Genomic DNA, 21335 nt, shown 5'->3' with positions numbered 1-21335 from the left:
CTTCAGTTTAGGAGCTAAAATGATTGGTCAATTAATTGTCAACCAATTAATCTGAACCTATTTTGATACATCAATTAACTGTTTGAGTTATTTAAACCAAAAATACCAAACTTTATCACACACATTAGGGTCTTAGAAACTGTGATTCAACTTATCAGCACACAAAAACAATAATCCTCATCAACAGTCTGGCCAGTCTTTTATTATCAACATAATTACAGAATAAAGACAAATTAACACAAACAATAATCATATTAACAATAATTGACATTTTAATGTGTAGTGCACTTTAAACCTCCACACGCATCCATGTTAAAGGCAGTCCAAGGACAAACAGTCTGCTGAGTTGAGGAGGCATTTCAGTGGAGCTGAGCGGTCACTTTGTTTAGGAGCTGAAGAGTTCAGTTTTTCGCTTAAAAGCATCCTGGATAAAACTAAAGACATGGGTGCGGTTTGTCTCTTTAAGGGGCTTAGACATGAATACCACGTTTATTGCTTTAAGTAGTGTCTCATGACAGTGTGTTGACCTCATGAGGGACTGTACACATAAAGCAACGCCTGTTGAGGATGGTATGCACTCTGGAGCCTAATCCATTGATAGACTGGTACTAAAATCCAATACAACAAATCTAATTTTACATCTAATGTGTGATTAAATCAGTGGGTTGCACTTTTTCTTCCCCACAGCTGTCCTCCTATCGTTTACTATTGCGTGAAATTCATTTTATCATACTCTGGTGGTAAATGTAACTCACTACAGAGCCACTAAATAGATATTTCTAAACCCTACAAGATCAACAAAATAAAAGCAACCCCAAGTTTTTTTTTTTTTTTTTCCTTTTTAAAAGCATCCAGATAAACCATAACAGGTGGAAAGTTTCTCTAAAATCTATACTAGACCAGTGGTTCTGAACCCAAGTGGTCTCAAAGTGCAAAGAAATGGCTATCTGTTTTTCTGGCTATTTATCAACTATAATCTACTAAACTGTAGCTGTTATTTTGGACTCACAATGTATTGCAACCCAGGTGACAGGAGCTTCATGACAACAGAAACATTTCACCGTGATGGTTCATGTTCTTAAAAACGAACATTACCAAAAAACCCAAAGAGTGACATCCCAACTCGCCGCTCCAACAACAACAGACAGGATCAGTGCAATTGACTTTGCTCTCTCTTATTCCAAAACTTACAACTTTAGAAAACAGGCAAGTGCTGGTTAGGCTGGTGCAAACCAATTGTGCATGGCTGCATGTACAGCAAGCAGACGTGGGCACACACCCACACTTATTCCAACAGCTTTTTCTAATAAAACACACACACTCTTTCACTCACTCAAAGCAGCACAAAAATGGAGTATTTTCAGTTTCATTTAAAATATTTGCAACACTCCGAAACCCCTTTGCCAAGTCCAGTCCTTCTATGAATGTGACTCCACCAGTTTAAGTTCATTGGTCCCAGGCTAAAATATTTTAAAACAGGACAGTGAGGCGAATAATAACTCAAGGATTGGTTAAATATCTTCAGTATTATCAAAATAAAATAGAAACCTCAACATAAAGGGCAGGACTGCTCAAATACAGTATCTGCGCTGAAAATCAATGGTCAAATCATAAAGTGAACGAAACTTAATTAGATTTTTTAAAAATAGATTCTGCCTTTTCAGGCCACAAAAACAAACTTCAGCAGAGCCAGTAGCTAATAAAATCACCAGAGTTGAAGCAGTTCACAGAAGCTGCAATTGCGGGAAGAAATATCAAACCTGGGTACAACAGTCTGAGCAAATACTTTTATATATTTCTACTGATCTATTTTAATCTCAAATATATTAGTTTTACCACAGAGGAACAAAGTGCCAATAAGTTTAATGTAATTGTAACATGGCTAGCATCAAACATCCCCATAAGACAAAGAGGGTTTTGTCATTCACACTTGGAATTCTCTTATGAAACAGTTCAGTGTTGACGGGTACAGCGCAGCTCAAAAAGGTGACAATAATAACACAAAAGGAAGAATAATGTTTTTTTTACTTCTCTCACAGGCTGCCAAAATCATTCATTTTTAAACTTCATGCTGTTGGCCGCAATGATATTTTTGATACTGCCAGTAGGTGTCGCCAAACAGCAGACTTTTCAAATCTTGTAAGTGCAAGGAAATTTTAGGAATGAATCAGTATCAAGTTAAAAGAAAGAAGTCACTATTCCTAGTCAAATATGATGCAGACACAAAAACTGTTACTACTCACAGAGTAAAGTGCATGTGTAAAAGGGTCTTATTTAGCTTACACTAAATGCATTTGAAAATTAACATTAGCCATGTTCCTGATGATGACTCTTATGACACTGAGAAAACTGATGCCATGGTGTACTAAATCGGTCAATATTTTGTGATCAAAACACGAGTATTGTCACCCAGGTCTGACAGGACTGGAACAGAAAGAGAGGTGGTAAGTCACTACAATCATGGTCGCATTGTGCTCATCTTCTTTTGTCTCTGAGTTTCTTCTGTTACCAGTACTAGCTCCCACCACCCTCATCTTCTTGTTCCTCCATGTTTTTGCGCGCCATCCTCTCCCTCCGCTCTGCCAGGCGCTGACATCGAGGACAGTCTTTACCTGTCCGGAAGCAGTTGCGATGGTAACATGCATGGCACTCTGAGAAAGGGGGGAAAACATCACAAAAACAAAGATTCAGTGACACTTCAAACATTTACATTATTAAGTGTGTCATGTCAACAGAGGAAGACAGCAGTATCCGATGTGCTAAACCAAACAAAGCGTTCACAGACGTTAACCAGTTAAACCAGTTTGCTGACAAAGAGATGTGATGTCTCAACAGGATAGCCAATCACAATCAGATCTGAGGGAGGCAGGGAGTGGAGTGGAGTATAAAAGACAGAGAAGTTAAAGGCAGCAAGGCAGAAGGCAGGAGGAAGCAGGTATGTGAAAAAGCTGATACCCTGTGAAACAGCAGACCACACCCTAAACCTGTTCAGACACATCCTATTCTTCCAAAATAGGCCACCAGGGTGCATCTTTTATGTCTTAACTAATGAGTGCAATCCCTGTCTGAAATGATTTTGTTTCCATGTTTCCAAAAGAACAGAAAAAAAAAAAATAATGAAAAAGATAAAATGACAATGGCAACTCAAATTCAAAAGTAGTGTTTATTTCATATTCACATGAAGATGAAGTTTAAATAATAGCAGTCAGATGTAAAAGCAACTAAAAACATAAATTACACACTCATTCTCAGTCAACCACGCACAATAAGACAGCTTCCTTCAAAAAAAAAAAAAAAAAAGTATAAATTAAAACAAAATGGCTTAAAAACAATCATATCAGGCAGCATAACAACAGGAAACGTGTCCTCTGGGCTGGAGGAAGAGTCTACATGTAGGAGGATAAAAGACTCGTCCATTGGTTCACGAGCAACATATAAACAGACTAATACTACTTGTCCAAAATGAAATTCATGACCAGAGCGTTCACAAGACTACCTTGGTGTCATTTGCCACCCCTGTGGCCAAGACAAAAGCAGTGCAGAGCTGAGAGCCAAAGACAGGAAACCACACCACTGAAGACAGCATCAGTCATCAAGCTTTACACACAAATACCTCTGGTATCGAAGCCAAAGGCATCCACCACCAAATAGCTGCCAAACATCTACCCTCCACCAGTTGTGCACATGTGCGAAAATCAGAACCAAAGCCAAGATACCAACACCACTCTAGTGCAAAGAAGTCTGTGCCAAACAAGAGTAGAAAAAGTGTGCAAAATGTTTCAAGGCTGTGAAAAGTTAAAACAAAGAGATTGAAATATAGAGGTAGAACTGAACAATAAGTCTGCATATCAGAATTTCTTATTTGTAGAACATTTAAAAAATAATGTGACATTTTGGAAAGCTGTCTGGGAATATGAAGGTTTTTGAAATCTACAAACTGTAAACATGCTCAGACATGAGAAACAGGGTTACCAATTTAGTGAACTGTAACTTGGCTGATGTGACTTGTGTAAAGTCTGATCACGTTCACGAATTGCAATTCTTTACCCTTTGTAGCTTTATATAATATATATCTTTATACTGCTTCTACTCTTGACCTCCACCTTTCTCAGTACAATAATCTCAGTCATCTATCTCTGCGCTCTCTCCACCCTCCGACTGGCTCTCTTTCTCTGTCCCTTCCCAGATCTTCTTACCTCTCCTAGCTCTGCGAGTTTTACAACCTCTCCAGGTAGTCCTGGTAACAACTTCCTCCTCAGTATCCATCTCTCTTTTTTCATCACTTTCCCCATTTCTATCCTCCTCTCCCTTGCTCCTCTCTCTAGAGAAGACAGTCGACAGCTGACGTGGTTTTAACAGTTTCATTAGTGTAAATTTCTCCATGTTTTCTGTACTAGGTTTTTCTGTTGTTTGGCCTTTGTCTAAAATTTCATCGTTCTCCCCAGACTCACTCTTAGCTTTTCTTTCCTCCTCAGTTCCCGTTACCTTCTCCAAAAATATTTGTTCTTCCTCTTTCACTTCTGTTTTCTCCTCATCCTCTATCTCTCTTTTTGAGAAACCTTTGGTGAGACTGGTTAACCCTGGTACCTTCCAACGCCTTTTCTTCCCTTGTCCTACTTCATCCAGACTTTCGATGCTGCTGCATGTTTCACTATCACTGTTTCTTCTGTCTCCTTTAGAGATGTTTTTCTTTAGTATGTCTATGTGAAGAACTTTTAATAAGTTGATTTTTTCCCTTCTTGTATGCCTATCTCCCGTTTCCTTTCGCTTTGCCCTCTCTTTGCTATATACCTCCCCATGTTGGCCATTTCCTCCCTCTTCTCCATTATCACTCTTTGTTTCCCCCTCCCTCTCTGACTCCGTCCCTCCTGTTATCTCCTGCTCTTCCTCACTGCCTTTCACCAGTTTTCCAGGACTGAAAGCTTTAAACACCCCCCCTTTTCCCAGTGTCTCTTCTGCTGTGTTGCCTATTTCCTCTCCACTCTTCACCCCCTGATTCATATCTAGCTCTAAATCCTCCTCCCCTCCCTCCCCCTCTCTCCTGTCTTGCGAGAGGGCCCTTGCCAGCCTACGATGTTTGGAGATCGTCCAGTCTCTCCAGATAAGTGGAAGGGAGGGGCGGCGGGAGTGGGCTCTTGAGCCAACCAGGCCTGCCACCAGCAGAGAGGGCTCACCTTCGCAGCGCTGGCACTTGTTCAGCTGGAAGGGGAAGATGATGTCTTTTTCATTGCCGCAGAACTCGCACACAAAGCCCTTCGCCTGGCACAGCTGGGAGAGATCGAAGAAAAACATGTGACTAAGACAAGAAACTCCAGTTATGTTATGACATTACAGTTCCCTGTACTGTATGACAGCCTACTTTATACTTCACTTGTGTTTTATATCACTGCAATAGTTTAACTGGATAAAATGTTAAAAGCAAATGATTATCTTACCACACAGCCAGCTACGTGCATGGTACCAAGTTTAAGCAGCTCTTTCATTCGGGGGGCCAAATCACCGTTGCGCACAGCAGTGAGGTCATTGAGGGAGAAGAGGTGAAGATCCTCGGTCAGATGACCTGGCAAGCTGTCAAACTGGTCCAGCACCCTGAGGAACACAAACATAATGGTGATGTTTATGCTTTTTTTATTGTAAAAATAGAAAAGAAATGCACAAGCAGACATCTTACTCTTTAGCAAAGCGACAGGTTTTGAAGAGATTCTTCATGTGAAACAGCTTCTCTCTCAAAACCTAAACAATGACAACATGGAGAAAACATGTTGTTACTTAAACATACACTGACAGAAACACACGACTATACAGTTAAATACATGGTGGAAGAAAGATTACGTATTAAAATATTTACGTGTTCCTACCAGCTGACTGAGGTGGACAAGCATTAAATGTATAAACTTTCTACGTAGCATTAGGTACAAGCTGCCGTGACACACCTTAAAAAACAATTCTGTACTAACTGTAACTATTTTGCAATTATGATACTTAGAAAACAAACTGGTTATTATGATGGGATTCCCACTAGCTACAGGTTAAACACAGCCAAAATATGCAACTATCTAGCCCACCCTGACAGCTTCCAGAGCTTTATTCTTCTTGTACAGGACACTGTTGATGTCATTGGGGTTGAACAGGGGGTCTCCGGCAATCTTGCTCAGCAGGTCCCGGGCAAAGTTGCTGACATAGTACTTGCTGAAGTCCCACTTCCTCAGCACTCTGCCAGGAACCACCGCCTGGGCGTTTTCATGGCAGCACTGGCAGAAGTAACGGCCGAGGTATTCACAGTAACGCAGTCGCTTGATATAATCTGAAGTGTGGACAGGCAGCAGAAAACACACGTGGGGGAGAGGTAAGAATAAAGAATAATACTGAACGAAAAGTACAAGTATATCTGCACAGTCTTTCTACACATAAAGGGAAATGCCTGGGGGAAAACACCACGTTTTAGACCAGCTGATGAAGTTGGAAAAAACATTTTATATTTGCACGTGAAAGTAAAATTTAAAAAAAGAACTGAAACTGTAAACAGATCATTTGTGTTTTGGTTCTGTCTGATTAATGGAAACATTTTAAAATTTAAATGCCCTGCAACATTTTCAAGTATTTCTGTAGTTTTCTGATCATACCTGGGTCGATGCGGGTGCCACAGCCAGCGCAGCGGTAGTTCTGCTTAGCGACAACTATCTTCCTCCTGACAGCAAAAAAACAAAAAAAAATTTTGTTGGACAAAGAGTGAGAACAGTGGTCTGACTGAGTGATATGACTTGTACACAATATTTTTAGAAACAGCCAACTGGACTGAGGCCAATCTAATCGGCTCACCCAACCAATTCTGCTGTAATTTGCATACACTATAAAAAAGAGCAAAAACAAAGTGAGAAAGTCAGTGCGGGCAGGTAAAACCTGGTGTGGACTCACTTGGGGGCGGGATGAATGTTAAAGATGATCTGCGGTCGGGGCGGCGCCCACTCCAGGTTACCTCGGACCCGAATCCTCAGCTTGTAGATGTCTGCGTGTTCACCATCATCAGGCGAGATCGGCAGAGAGTCGGGGATGGGCAGCAGCTGCATGAGAGCAAAGAAGTTCGAAGTTCAGTTTTGTTTAGTGAATTACAGGTAGTATTATTCAGAAGAGTGCTACATACTGCAAATCGAGTTTTTACATTTTAGTAATTATTGTATGTTGAGCACCATGTGTGGAAAACTGCTATTCTGCTAAGTACTATAAGTCAGACAGACGTTGTACCTTCTGTGGTGCATCGTGCTCTGGGACCAGCCAGTCGAGCTCTGAGGCTGCAGGAAGCTGCATGCCCTCAAACTGCCTGAGTAAACCCATGGCTACTGACTCAGCTGAGTTAGACTGGAGGAAGGATGGAGAGCTGAAAATGCACAAAGGACAGAATATATATAATTTTTGTTTTCCTTTTGCCAGTAGTGCCAATAGTAACGTGTAACGTAATTTAGCAATAAACTGTCAGGATTCAGAAAACTGACATGGAAGCAGGAAGTGGTTGTTACTTACATGGATTCTGAGCTGAGAAAAGACCTGCCGCTGGAGCTTACACTGCGCTTAATGTCTGCATCTGGAAGACAGTATAATAAAAGACATTAAACTCATGAAGAACAGTCCACCAGTAATAGATACTAGAAGATTCTCAATACTTGCATAATGAAATCTAAATATTGATTTGTAAAATTGGATATAACAGATTATGTATGAATTTGAAAATGTAGCAGCAGTTGGCTGGTGGACCACTGGTCAGATGGCACCATTGCTACAGCTAAGCAGTATTTAAATATATAAGAAAACAGTCTCTCCCGAAAAAAATCACACCAAATGCAAGCACGTTTTAAATGTAATTCAGCAGGTAGCATGCAGGAAAGCCAAGAGAGATTCAAAGGAAGGAGAAACAACATGTAAGCAAAGACAGTAAGCAGTACAGGTTTGGTAGAACTGGAGAACGCCTGCGTGAATTGTGCAACAGTTTCTTTCTTGCTTATTTATATGGTCCACTGATTAGATTCAGAGCTCCACAGCGTCAGTTAAAGAGCTGGATGAGCGGGTTAGTCAGCTGCAGGGTTCAACAAACAACCTTTTGTTGTTTATTTACAGAAATGCTTTCAATAGGAATGATTGTAAAAAGAAAAAATCAAGTTATAGTTATATAAAAACTAATCAGGTTGGCCTGAATCGTGTGTGAAGAACATCTGACAATCTGTCGAATAAATAACTGGATTCATTTGCCTTTAGTTTAGTGAAGCTAAAGGCACAGGATGATTTTCATCAGTGGCACACAGCAAAAAGCACATAAGAGCAGTCAGTGCACGGTAACTGAGATTAAGAGGATTATTTTATCACTGGAATTAGGCAAGAACACAATCTGTTGCAGTGCTATCAATTCTTATTTTCAATCACACATTATTTCAGTTTAATTCATTTAAATTACAATTAGGTTTAAAGATCCTGAGTGAGTTTAGGTTAAATTATTTTTTAAATTATTTATTTAACTAAGCTGAAATAGTTGAATATAAACAGAAAACATTATCTCTAATTGCAATATTATCACAATATTCCCAAGAAATATCAGGTCTTATACTGCATCACAATGCTCGTATATTGTTCAACTGCAAATCTCAGACAAAACAGCCCGTGTGCCCCTGATAAGACCATCACTTTTCCTGTGCTACGTTCTGCCATCAGCCATCACAAAAAAGAAAAACTGTGAGACAGAGAGACAACAAATATTTGTTTGACTTCAACCTTTAAAAAGAACAACAAGGTTGTATATGTGTAAGTAAAAGTATATGTGAGAGCAATCACACGTCATTCTCACTGAGTCGCATTGGAGATAATGAATAATGAGGTGGATGGATAGATGAATGAATAAGTGAATATTCCCTGTGGTTACAGTTGCCACAGAATGACACTTGTTAACTCGCTCGTCTCCTCCCTAAACTCTAACAGGTACAGGCATATTTGTCCTACTGCACCACCAAAACCCTGAAGCACTGAGCAACAAGCACCAACACAAACAGCAAAGTGCATACAGCTGAGGTGAGTAGGCAGCTGACTCGACTCCAAACTGAAAACTTCTAAACACTCCCACCCTGCTTAGAGACATTTTTCATTGAATACTGGAGAGCCACACAGGGAAATCATCTATATAAACACAGCCACCGAAGTTAAAATATCTTACTGAGGGCTGATCATTATGTTGTTGGTTATTGGCTCAGTTCAGAGTTTGCACATTATCACTGCACCAGTACTGGCCTGGATCGGGGTGTTCCCATCTTCTGTCCAGCATACTTCTGGCCAAAATTGTATTTTTTCAATAAACACCTACTTGTGAGTCTCATTCTGGCTCAACAGGCTATAAAAATAAATTAGTAAATCAACTCAAAATGTAATTTTAGTACAAAGAAATACAGTTAAAAATAATTTGAGTACTTCTCATCCCCTTCCTTCAGGCTGGTACTGCAAGACCTTAAAATGCAAATACAGCCAGTGAAAGTTATTCCGTGGGCTTAAGACATGCTATATTATGAATATATTCAAATCTTATTATCAAGAGAATTCTTGATACAAAAATACATTGATTTCCGACTACCTTACTGAGAGTTGTCGATACTAGAAGATTTGTGCATAATTACTATGATCAAACTATAAGCTATAAATCGTAAATGGAGAGTTGTGGTTGAAAGGCCACCCAGTTCAGACTAAAGGGCAGAAATTCCTAGTTTGGAGTGGAGCCATCAGCGTCCTCTCAGAGGAGCGCAACTACAGTAAACAGTCTGTATGTAGCCGGGGAGCCTCGCCCACCCATCCAGCCTGCAGATACCTGAGAAGAGGGAGGCGAGTGACAGGGAGAGGCCGTTCTGAGACACCGCCAGCAGGGACTGACCCTCACAGCCATCTGAGAGACAGAAACTAACACTCAGCACAACCGTCACCACAAGCACAAACATTTTCAACACTCCACAGAGCGTGTGTGTCAGTGTCACAGTGCACTGCACTGATGCAGTACATGTGGAAACATGCAGTTATAAAGCCCCAAGATACAACAAAGTTTGTGCGCACACACTGCAGTACTGAGAAGTGCAGTTATACACAAACACAAAGTACATGCACATACAAAACCCCACAGCCCATGTTAACGATAACAAAGCAATACATATTTAGATATTTCTATATGTTAGTGATTTGTCTCTTGCAGTTACCATTTGTCACACGAAAACAGCAATTGAGTTCATGAGTGAACTCTGTAATAATATACCAGAAGCTTTTCCATACCAAACACACCCTTTCAAGTTTATCATAACCATAAAAATTCAACTCCCATGACTGGAAGGGCTGTATAAATAGTAACACTAATAAAAAATGGTTTACAGTCACACAAACACTGCAGGCGATTATACTGTGACTTTTGTACTCAGACCTCTATGTTTATGGTAAAACATGACATGCTTGATGAGCAACATGAAGCACATGAAGTGTGGTGATGAGGTTATGAATTATGACCAGAACAGAGACAAACTCATTCACGCAGACGAATGATGAAAATTCAATTTTCCATTTTTGCTGTAAACATTTTGGTCAAAGGTCAAATGTATGAATGTGAACAGCAGCTGTTAGCTCTGTAGCTGTAGCCTGTTCATCATCAAGTTAAAAAAGATGCAAACTGAACTGACAAATACAAAACGTGCAGACAAATGCCTGAACGAACAAAGTTTGAACTCACTGATTAGCAATTGTGACACTTGGAAAAACAAACAAACAAAAAAATTTAATTAAATTCCTTTTGTGCTCCTTTGTCCCCCTGGTGTGCCCTCATTCCCTCTCTCTACCTTGTAGTTCGCACTCCTCCACCTCCTCGGCTGAGCCGGAGTCAGACAGACCCTGGTAGGAGTCCTGAGAGCTCCTCCTCGAACCTCCGCTGTCAGTGGAGTGGAAAACTGCAGAGAGAGAGACAAAGCGAAGAATGAGACAGACATCAAAAGCAGTAGTCTTGAGCAAGGTGAAAAATTTTAATTCAACCAATTTAATTGCATTAATTATGGACTTTACACATAATACATTAAAGGACATAGTTGGGTCCAAGTTGAGAAGTAGTTAGTTGCCAAACAGGTGGTAAATTATGGTTGTAGCTCAATAAATCACATTTGTGGTCGATTAGTAATTAAAACATTCCTTTTGATTTGATTTAGGCCTCTGCTGCATTTTTTAAATTTTGCTGCGTTAGAGGGAGCTAGCAGAATTTTACAGCTGTTAATGTTGACTCACTGTGCTGCGAGGTTGCGCAAGGCGGTAGGCGGCTGCGTCGGATCTGTTGCCTCCGTAGGCGGATCTTCTGTTTGAGCTGCTGAATCTCACAGTCGCTATCTCCCTCCTCCTCGCCCTCCTCCTCCTGACGCCGCAGGTTGTACTTCATTAGCTCGATAGCAGCAATCAGGGATTCGGAAATGCTGAAATGAGCGTTCTCCTAAAGAGCACAGAGAAAATAATGATTCAGTCAGAGAAGACTAATCTAATCTTTTCAGTCATGAAACAAAACTAAGTTCAACATGACCTCTTTTGGTACAGAGTTCTTTAAAGCAGAATTGCCTTTGTAAAGAACTTTGGACTCCACCAACCTTCTCAAGGTCAGCACAGCTGCCAAAGTCCTGCTCTGACAGGTAGCTGATGAGGCTCTGACCCTCCGACGGCTTCCTGAACATTCCATCTGGGACACCGCTGTGCTGGGACCCATCTGAAGAGACCAAAACATTTATACAGAAAATATGCACAACACAAACAGTGAAGATGAAATGTGTTTCTGTTGGATTTTAAATGTAATCCAATTTAGTTTCCTAAATTCATTTTTGGTATTTTTTGTCTCAAAATAACTCAGAAAGTGTTACAGCTGCATGCAGTCAGAATATCTTGTTATCTCAACCATGAGTTCTCGGATGCATCAAGGCGGAGAAGCTTCACTATAAATAACGTGTCCAATAAAACCGCAACCTCTCTATGACCTTCCTGCTCACGTCCATGTGTTATGTTTACGGCTCATGCTCACTTCATTCACAGTCAGGGAAAGAAAACTCCACGTCAAGCTTTCCTGTCCAACTTCCCTCCCATGTTGAAGTTTGCTGTGGGTTTTCTGACTCACACCTTCCTTAAAACATCTAACTACAACAGAACTGTAAAAGAAGATTTTTTTTAAGAACTGCAGAAAGAAAATCAGAAACACTTACGAGACTCCATGTAGAGGGAATTAGGGGTGCTGGCATCATTGCGCTGAGGTGAAAAAGGGCTGTAGTCCTTCATACAGCTTTCCCCTGCCGATTCTAAAGAGACAAACAGTCTCTGTTAAAGGCCTCTTATCACCTAAATGCACTAAAATAAACTATGAATTCTTTAAAACTGATGGTAACATGCATCCTTATTCATACAGAGGGTTAAAGGGTGTTCTGATTTTATCATTGTCTTTGTGTTCCAACAATCAATAAAATCTATGGAGATGACTGCTGACCTTTGTCAGTATAATGGCTTGAATTAGGGATGTGCAGATACATAAGTGGTACACTGAGAAGAGTGCTCCAGTTCCTACATTATTTACACTGTGCAGTTATACTTAATTTACAGTAGGACTGCATCCTGAACATGTAACAAATGTAGGGAAAACACCTGCTGTGCTTATTTTAGTATAACTATAAAATATAATTTAGAAAATGGCAATACTCCTATCAGGACATTATTATTGTCATGAACAGAACGTGTGTACACAGAAGACTTTCAATAAAACACTGATACATCATGAAAAATGTGTGCATGAACAAAAGTAACAAAACGTTTGTGAGTACTATCAACAAAAAACAACACGATCAAACGGCATATAAGACATATTTATGAGCTGAGGTCAAGACTTGAAATGAGAGGGATGGAGAAAGTTCATCAGCATGCAGGAGGGAAAAAAGGTGGGTTGGGAGGAGTCAAATGATGGAGCACAGCAGAACTGCACTGCCAACCTGCTACCGGATCTTCTATTATTATGGTGATTTTTCGGTGGCCCCCTCCTTTGCACGAACAGTAGTAAAAAAAAAAAGAGAAGAGAGAGAGAGAGATAGGGCAGAAGGAGAGAAATTTACCCCAAGCCAAGAGAAGAAACAGTGAGCCAAGAGAACAGAGGTGTTAATTCGGAAACATTTAAAGAGCTTCAAGCAGGAAGTGTGCCCCTTCCAAGGAAGAAGGTGGCACAGCAACATCTGACAGAGACACAAATAACCACATAGGTACACCCTCATCTGAATCTCACCTTCGTTTCATGCAAACATTGTTAATCTGGTATATTTCTATCACCAGCAAGAAGATGACGCCTCACTAAAGGAGTTTAATCCCAGAAATTCTTTCGGAAGATAGCAAGTACTACTAATCATGATCATGTTTCAGTCTGTGAACATGCAGCACAACACAATCCATCATTGCATTAAGGAAGAAATAAACCAATAAATGCCTGAAAAGCTGAAGTTCACTACTTCAGTAAATATATTATTATATTTACTTCCATGTAACTGGTATGTCTATGACCATTACACAGCAACAACAGCAAACTGGACTAGATGCTCCATCATAACTCATAATACTTCTTCAATTAATTTATTTAAAAACAAATAAATACATACAGCCTGCCAACCACACTCATTTTTAAATGTTAAATGTCAATGCACCCTTTCAAATTTAATATAAGTAACATACAAAGAGATGGACAGCGGCCCAGCGATAGTCATATGATACTCGGTTGTTGATTGTCCAAGTTTACTCACCATTCCTGAGTTTCTGATTGATCCCTGTGTCAGAAAATGAGCGTGTGTGTCCTCGGGACCCCCGGCCTGGACCCCTCTGGCCTTCTGAGAAAGATGAGCGTCTGGGTGGGGGTGCAACCAGGGAACCCCGTTGTAGGGACTGGTCCTGAATCTCGCTCTGCTCACTGCTGTGGGTGGAGCTGCGGGAATCACGACGACTGCGTTGCCCCAGGTTACCAATGGCCAGGTACTCTGGACCATCGTCATAGTCTCCGTCACAAGAGTCCCCAGCCTCAGGCTGAAGAGGGGTGGGCAAGGGGGACTCTGTGAGGGAGATACAAGGGACTGATGGGGGGCCGGGAGGGGGCGTCACACCCTGCTCGCCCTCCCCAAGCCTGGACACACACACCCAGGGAGCCCCCAGGCTGCTGGCTGGAGAGGTAGTGACTGCAACACAACAGGTAGATAATGTGAGATAGATTGAAACATTGATAATAATTAATCATTCCTGTATCACTTGATCAAGCTTTTTTGACGTGGCATCAACACCGCTTACCTTACAGATTGTTTTTATCCAAAAAAGAACTAAAATGTTACAAAAAAACAAACAAAAAAAAAACACTCTGAACCAGTTTTAGCAATTTTAGTGAGCACAGCAAGTTTAGGACAGGACACTGAGTGTTTGCAGCACATTCTTCAATAACTGACGTTGTCTACAAACAATCAGGCCTCTGTATGGTTATATCAGTCAGTCTATTCACATGGAAACTGTAGTGTATTCATAGTGTCATCCCCCAAACTTGCCCCCTGTAGCCCTGTATGTACGGATTAAAGAATGAGGACCATTTCTTCTTTTTCTCATACACTCAACGTACAACCTCTAAACCCTTCACTTAAATAGAGACAAACAGTTGCAGTCAACACTAGACTGTTTGCTGGGATCTGAGATCAGTTTGTGGAATGACCTTGATACATTTCTGTAACTCAAATCGACCAGAAATCCAGATGTGTCAAAAACAACAAAGAAAAAATATATATATGAACAAATCCACAAAGACCATTTAAAAACAACACTTCCACTCCCCCCTCCATCAGTTTCTTACTTGTGCTGTTGCTGTTTTGGGATCCGACTCCTGTAATGTTCCCAGAGTTGTGGCTGGTGGCGACTGCTTCTCGGAGGGAGCAGTTGGAGGTGGTGAGTCTGCGATTTAGAGTTTCTCCTCTGAGAGCTGAGTCAGCGCTCCTCCATGTCCCTCCAGCACCTGGCAACACACACAGGCTCTGGCTCTTCAACAGGCCCAGACATGGTGGGCCTTTCAGAGGTGACAGCTGGTGGGTGGCGAGGGAGAGATAAAAAAAACAAAACATTAATGATAAATCCAAAATTACCTCCTTAAAATGTTCTCTTGTTTTTAAAGTCACCCTCACTTTTGAGTGGCTCTCTAAACAGGAAGTAAAATAACACCACTCATCAAGAACAGATAAATCATTTCCTTCCTTCTTTTCTGATGCTGAACAACAGATTGCCATGAATCAACCACACACTGTATCTCTGAGATAAAACACAACGCATGAAATCAGAGAGATACAACAGTGTTAGTGACTCACCCCAACAGTGTCTACTTGGGCCAGCAGTTTTGGGTTATTCTGCTCAACAGCTTCCAGACACTGAAACATGGCGGTCACATGAGGCTCGCTCAGCAGGAAGGCATCATCTGTAAGGACAGAGGCAGACAGACAGACGAAGAAAGACAAAAGTAGATAATGAGAGAAAGAAAATGAATGAATGGAACACAAATGAAAAGAGAAGAATGAAGGTCACAAAACAATGCCCTGGGTATCAAGGAGTACATTTGGCTGCTTCTTACTTTAGTTTACATTTCACACTAACGCCTCACCGTTATAGTATTTACGGGTGTGTCCCAGATGCCGGAGCAGAGGTCTGAGCTGAGCCGACAGCATGTGAACCTGTAAGCTGTGAAGCAGCCAGCGCTCAGCCTTGTAGCTTTCACCAGCACTCTTCATCCCACTGCTCAGTACCGGCTCCAGGTGACTAAACTGAGGAGGGAAAGAACAAAACAGAAGTACATGAGAAAGAAGATGGCAGCATGGACTGACAAACGTACACAGTACCACAGCATGTATGATGGGATTTTACTCTATTTGCCTAAAACACACTGCGGTTGATGTCCACCAGTTTGTCTCATGTTCCTTCTATTCGTCTGAAAAACACTGACAAGTCTGACGCAGACGATAGACCTGACGGCCTAAACTACTGCAGGAGACGGCAGACAAGATATCAACAACCAATCGTCACATGATTAGAAACATCGTAATGAAGATTATAGATTACAGCTACTCCACATCCCTTTGCTGCTGCACAGTCCTGTTAACACTTCAAAGAGCGGATTGTTCAGCACAGTACAAAAACACTGTGCATAACAACTTCACAAAAAAAGGAAGTATTGTTTTTACCTCTGGCAGGTACCTGTTTTTACTGTCTAACACAGTTTACCAGCTAAATGAGGGTTAGTTTCCTGCAACAGTGGCTCAGAACTGATTAGAATATGGATAATACACGTTGCTAAATTTGTAGCCTGGCCACTTTGCTTTCACGTGTAAATCAGTGGTTTATTCTCTCACGGGTCACATCATTTACTGTGCGTGAATATGAATTACAGAACTGAAACACAGCAGTCCCCTCTGATAGTAAATATGGAACCTGAAAAGCAAACCAAGCAACAAGATGACTCATGGTTAGGAGATAAATAAAACTGTGATGCAAAAAAACCCAGGGTAAAACCCTGTGTGCTATCTGGAGTTACCAGCTCGTCAGTCACAGACTTATTCGTACTTTATGTTAAAGAGCAACACTAGTGATACAGTAGTAATTACATTATTGGAATCACATTTGTCAATGTCTTAGAAAAGCCTTAATCCCTGATAGAGATTGCTAATGGGCAGTGACGCATACCACATTTTCACATTACCTCATAACTACATTGTTCTAAGGCGACAATGCAAACAGTACTGCAGAGTGAGTTCACAATTTGAAAGCTCAAGGCAAGTCTACCTTACACTGTTTAATGAGATGTAAATGAGAAAAACCTCTAGAGCAAGGTAAAAATGACGAGGGGGTGTGTTGACAAAAGCTCGCCTCGGATACAAATCCAGAATATGAATATATTTACAAAAACATCGTGCACATGGGCTGACAGTGACTGTACCTGTTCGACATGAGTCGCGAGGTGAGGGCTAATGTAGCGAACACACCACACGAACGGCCAGTAGTCTCTCTGCTTATAATACACCTGCAACACAAAACAGCCCGTTAGCATGACCCAGATACAGAGAATACCAGCTCCGACAAACACAATGAGGCATTATGGAGCGAGAGTGCATCCCATAGTGAACATTTTTCCTGTAGTTCAGGAAGTCAGCTGATAATGACCGGTAATATATGTCTGATAATGTAAATACTTGTCAAAACGTAAGAAAAATGACCTCTAGCATGTAATATAACATGTTAAGCCAATCCCTTTACCAGCTTTACTGTTATAAAATGTCTGATTGAGAGGAGGGTTATGTTTACTTTTAGTAACTTCTGGATCTTGGTTTTCAATGTCACAGCATCTACGACTGTAATCAGACTCCCTTCAGTTCCCACAAAACTTGCTGTCGCAGGCGTAACATGAGTGATCTGGTGATACTGAGCTAACCAATATTGCAGTTTGTTGTCTGATAATGCGGTGTTGTGGGGTTATGGGACACACCCTAAATCAATAACTCCTCCATGTTCAAACACAAGTTATTATTATCTATTAGGCAACCATGCAGATTTCTAGGTCAAAGTCAAAATAAATAAATAAACACAAAAGGGAGAGTGGTATCAGTCAGATCTTCTGAGGTCTGACCTGCTCGTTCTTCAGCCCGTGGCTCAGGATGTTGTTCATGTCCTTGTGGAGCCTCTGCAGGCCGCCATAACGTGACCACACGTTGGGGTTGTTGGTGGACACAAGACCCTCGACTGTGGTCTTCAGGCTGGACAGTAGCTTCCAGTGCTCCCTCCTGTCGGGAGAACGCAGCAGCAGGAAAAATTGAGGTGAGTGGAGGTGAGAGGAAGTTTAGGAATGAGGAAGGAGGAAGGAGGTGAAGAAGTGCTGGTGTGGCTTAAAACTTTTGCCAAAATTAAAAATCATGTCTTCAGCATTTTAGTTATGATGACCTAGTTTTACGTGTACTCAGTGAGTGTATCACCGCCACGATTTCCCCGACTAGAAGTTAGAAGACCTGTGCTCAGGAAATCTTTAGAAAAGCTTCTGTGGCAAAAGTGTCAGATACAAAACAAAATTCTCTCAGGTCACATTCCCTGAAAAGCCATAAAGCTCTCGCCAATATCTTGAACATCCTCGTTTTCCCCTTAGGTCAGCAGTAAAACTAAATCTCACTGATCACATGTGCTGCAGCAACAGATTGAGAGGGGGTATTCTTTGAGTATAGTCAATAATTCAAGGGAGCATACTTGTGCTTAAATACATGCAACACTTTTCTACTTTTTAATTTAGACAAAACAACATAAAAGAGCTGCGATAAAAGCTAAGAATCAGCTCTCAAATTTAATTTATTGTACCAAAATATATCTCTTAAAGGAAAGGTTGACAAATAAATCCAGGACGCACAAAAAGACTCAACCAACTACTAATCATCTTATTTTCCTTTTCCAAAAAAAAAAAACTTAATCATCATCTCAGACACAATAAACAGAGTGTCTGGTTGAAAAGTCTGTCAGTATGAACAGCACATTTATGAACAAACAACAGGTCTTTCTTTTTTTTTTTCTCCCCCCGCACATAAAGCAGCAGTGCTGAGCAGCAGCATCACGAGTTCAGCTGCCGAGCTAACTAATCAAATCACATCATGTAACACGGAGAGAGAGAGAGAGAGGCTGAGTGTTAGAGAACATTGTCCACGAGCTGCAGAGCATGGTGTGTTTATGCAACACGGAGAGAGTGTGTGACGTGTGTTAGGTAAGTGTGTGTGTGAGTGTGTGTGTGAGTGTGTGTGTGTGTGTGTGTGTGTGTGTGTTGGACATCATGGCGTGAAGTTCTACACAGCTCAGAGAGGTTACTGAGGTTAAGGATTGTTTTCTATTTGTGTGTACGTGTGTGTGTGTGTGTGTGTGTGTGTCTGCTCTACCAGTGAAGCCTCAGGACAGACTTGTTTATTTGTTTAGGTTAGTCTGACCTTCAAATCTTTAAAACACACAAAGATCTCAAAGCCATCATGGTGTACCCAGCTCATCTATCAATTAGTGTCAATAACCAGGTCCAATTTTTCCCTCATCATCTGTGCACATGTAATGCCATAAGAGGGATGAACTCTACACTTGTTAATAAGTCACAAAACTCACACCATTAATATTATACTGACGAGTTTACTGCGTGTGCTCTTGTAATCGTGTTAACAACAACTCGCCAACAGTGTTAAACTTTAGGTGACTATTGGAAGCTGGTGTGAAGAATAAACACACACTTTAAACTTGCCAACATTGTCTAATATCTCTAACACAGCTAAACACTTTCCATAGAAACAGTGACTGGATGTTTTGTACAACTTGATTTGACAGCTAGCATTAGCCGCTAGCTAGGAAGCTAACACGACCGCTCAGCAAACACACGAGTTACTTTAAAGCAAAATAAATATCAGTACTTGGTCAACAGTTGACGTTTGATATTAGACAGTTTAGACAAAACTTGGTGAATACTTTTGTTTGCGAGCAGCTGTCAACCCCATGACATGTCAGGTTAGCTTAGCCTAGCCGTGCCGCTAGCACTCACACGGCGTAATCCTCCAACATCAAATCAACCTGTTCCAGATAAATAAATAAAATAAAATAAAAACATGCCCTGCTGTGTGAGTTACTCACGGAGTTTCTACTTCTGTTTATATAACCATAGTCACTCTTAGCGCAGCTAGCCGGGTAAGTTACCCAGCCCCAGCCCAGCCCAGCCCGGGCTTCACTCACCTGCGCTCCTCCGCCTCCGCCTCGGCCGAGATCTCCATGTCATCCGGGCGGAACCGAGGACCGTGCAAAGCCGCCAGCTTGTCCGGCGACTACCGCTCTCTTTATTTAGTACAACGGAGTTTTTACCCCAGTTAGTTGGGCAGTTAGCAATAGTTACCCGGACATCCAGTCTTCCGCCATCTCTGCCCTGCCTGTCTGTCCCGGCTGTGGATCAAAACAGTCGAGGCCGCATGACTGCTGCGATCATCAGCGAGTGGGCGTTGGTGTTGTGCTCCGTCTTCTTTCAGGGTTCAGCTGCAGCTCCGTGTTTCATTGCCGCCATCTTCAGGAGTTAGTTAACTACTACACCGCATACCACTCTCTAGTATCATGTATTTTCTCTATGGACATTTTCTGGTATCTTACAAATGGTCTAATGTTGGATGCTTCCTTATAATGACACTATTCCCTGGACTACCGCTGTATTCATTTGTCTACAACCTGATTTAATTGCACATATTTCTTCTTTAACAGCTTGTTTGGCAACTACTTACTCACTACATTACCCACAGTGCATATATGAGTGACTATAACCTTACTCTTGAATTTATTGCAAATAGTATGATTGGTAGATGCACCTGAGTTTCAAAAGACTAAAACTTTGTTTGGTTTGATTTGTTCAACCCATTCTAAAGCAAACAAAATGGCATATGCAAATCAACAGTGTACACATGGATATTTAAACTCTGTGACTAAGAACTGCAGCTGCACAACCTGCATTATTTGTGTATACTTGCACATAAACTCACTCACTAAATCTGCACTTTTATTTCGTACTTTAATTTAAAGTAATCTACCAACAAAGTTTTTAGTGAACACACAGGGACCACTCCAAAGCAAACAAAATGGCATACAAATCATCAGTGTACACATGATTTAAATTTGTTTGCATATTTAAACTCTGTGACTAAGAACTTCAACTGCACAACCTGCATTATTTGTATACTTGCGCATAAACTCACTTACTAAATCTGCACTTTTATTTCATGGATCATAGGCCATATCTCCTAGATCTCTTTACCTCTTAAGTTCTCTTCTTTAAAAAGTCCATTAAGTTATTTCTAAACTATTCCTCCAAACCCCATGAAGTGTAACTTAATCAGGAGTTCCTCCTGCCATAACACATCCTTCACTTTTTGTATATCAGACAACACTGTGGCTACTGTCTTTTTATTAACTTGATATATAATGCAAAACTATCTAATCTTTTCCTAAATCGACTTTGACACCCTACAATTATGTCCTGTTTCTCTAAATAACACAGCACCCTTTCATTACCATTCGTTCCACCAGGTGATCTATGAACAGCTTTATGGTAATTGTTCTATAATTTGCAGTTTGTACTATTTTTTGTTTGTTTGATATTTTGACTTGTCATGACAACTATTATCTATGTACCAATCAAGCAGCATGCACAATACAAGGGCCCTGATACTATAATAATAATATAATATCTACATGCCATCCCCTCCTCCTGTGTTTTTGCTATAATT

General features: G+C 40.9%; 1 protein-coding gene across 4 annotated transcripts; it reads right to left on the bottom strand.

The window, feature by feature from the left end:
* Positions 1–182: 182 nt before the first annotated feature.
* rubcn (rubicon autophagy regulator) lies at positions 183–20099 on the bottom strand. Of its 4 annotated transcripts, none has more exons than XM_027290024.1 (22): positions 19961–20099; positions 17693–17846; positions 17006–17089; positions 15677–15836; positions 15387–15493; positions 14882–15107; positions 13800–14225; positions 13005–13052; positions 12231–12323; positions 11628–11743; positions 11278–11476; positions 10842–10949; positions 9836–9910; positions 7519–7579; positions 7243–7375; positions 6916–7061; positions 6624–6688; positions 6066–6304; positions 5672–5733; positions 5436–5589; positions 5175–5268; positions 183–2651 (listed from the first exon to the last, which is right to left on the bottom strand). In XM_027290024.1, exons 1-22 carry the CDS (start codon positions 19981–19983, stop codon positions 2515–2517), a joined length of 2910 nt encoding a protein of 969 aa, XP_027145825.1. In that variant the 5' UTR covers positions 19984–20099; the 3' UTR covers positions 183–2514. The 4 variants fall into 4 exon arrangements, with proteins under 4 accessions (XP_027145825.1, XP_010734935.3, XP_027145828.1 ...); XM_010736633.3 differs by having other exon boundaries at positions 19804–20084; XM_027290027.1 differs by lacking the exon at positions 9836–9910 and having other exon boundaries at positions 19804–20084.
* Between the last annotated feature and the right edge of the window lie 1236 nt (positions 20100–21335).

Source organism: Larimichthys crocea, chromosome XVII (assembly GCF_000972845.2).
Source record: "Larimichthys crocea isolate SSNF chromosome XVII, L_crocea_2.0, whole genome shotgun sequence".
Lineage (NCBI taxonomy): Eukaryota > Metazoa > Chordata > Actinopteri > Sciaenidae > Larimichthys > Larimichthys crocea.
Note: the sequence above shows the minus strand (reverse complement) of the source record. Positions and strands in the feature narration are given on the sequence as shown.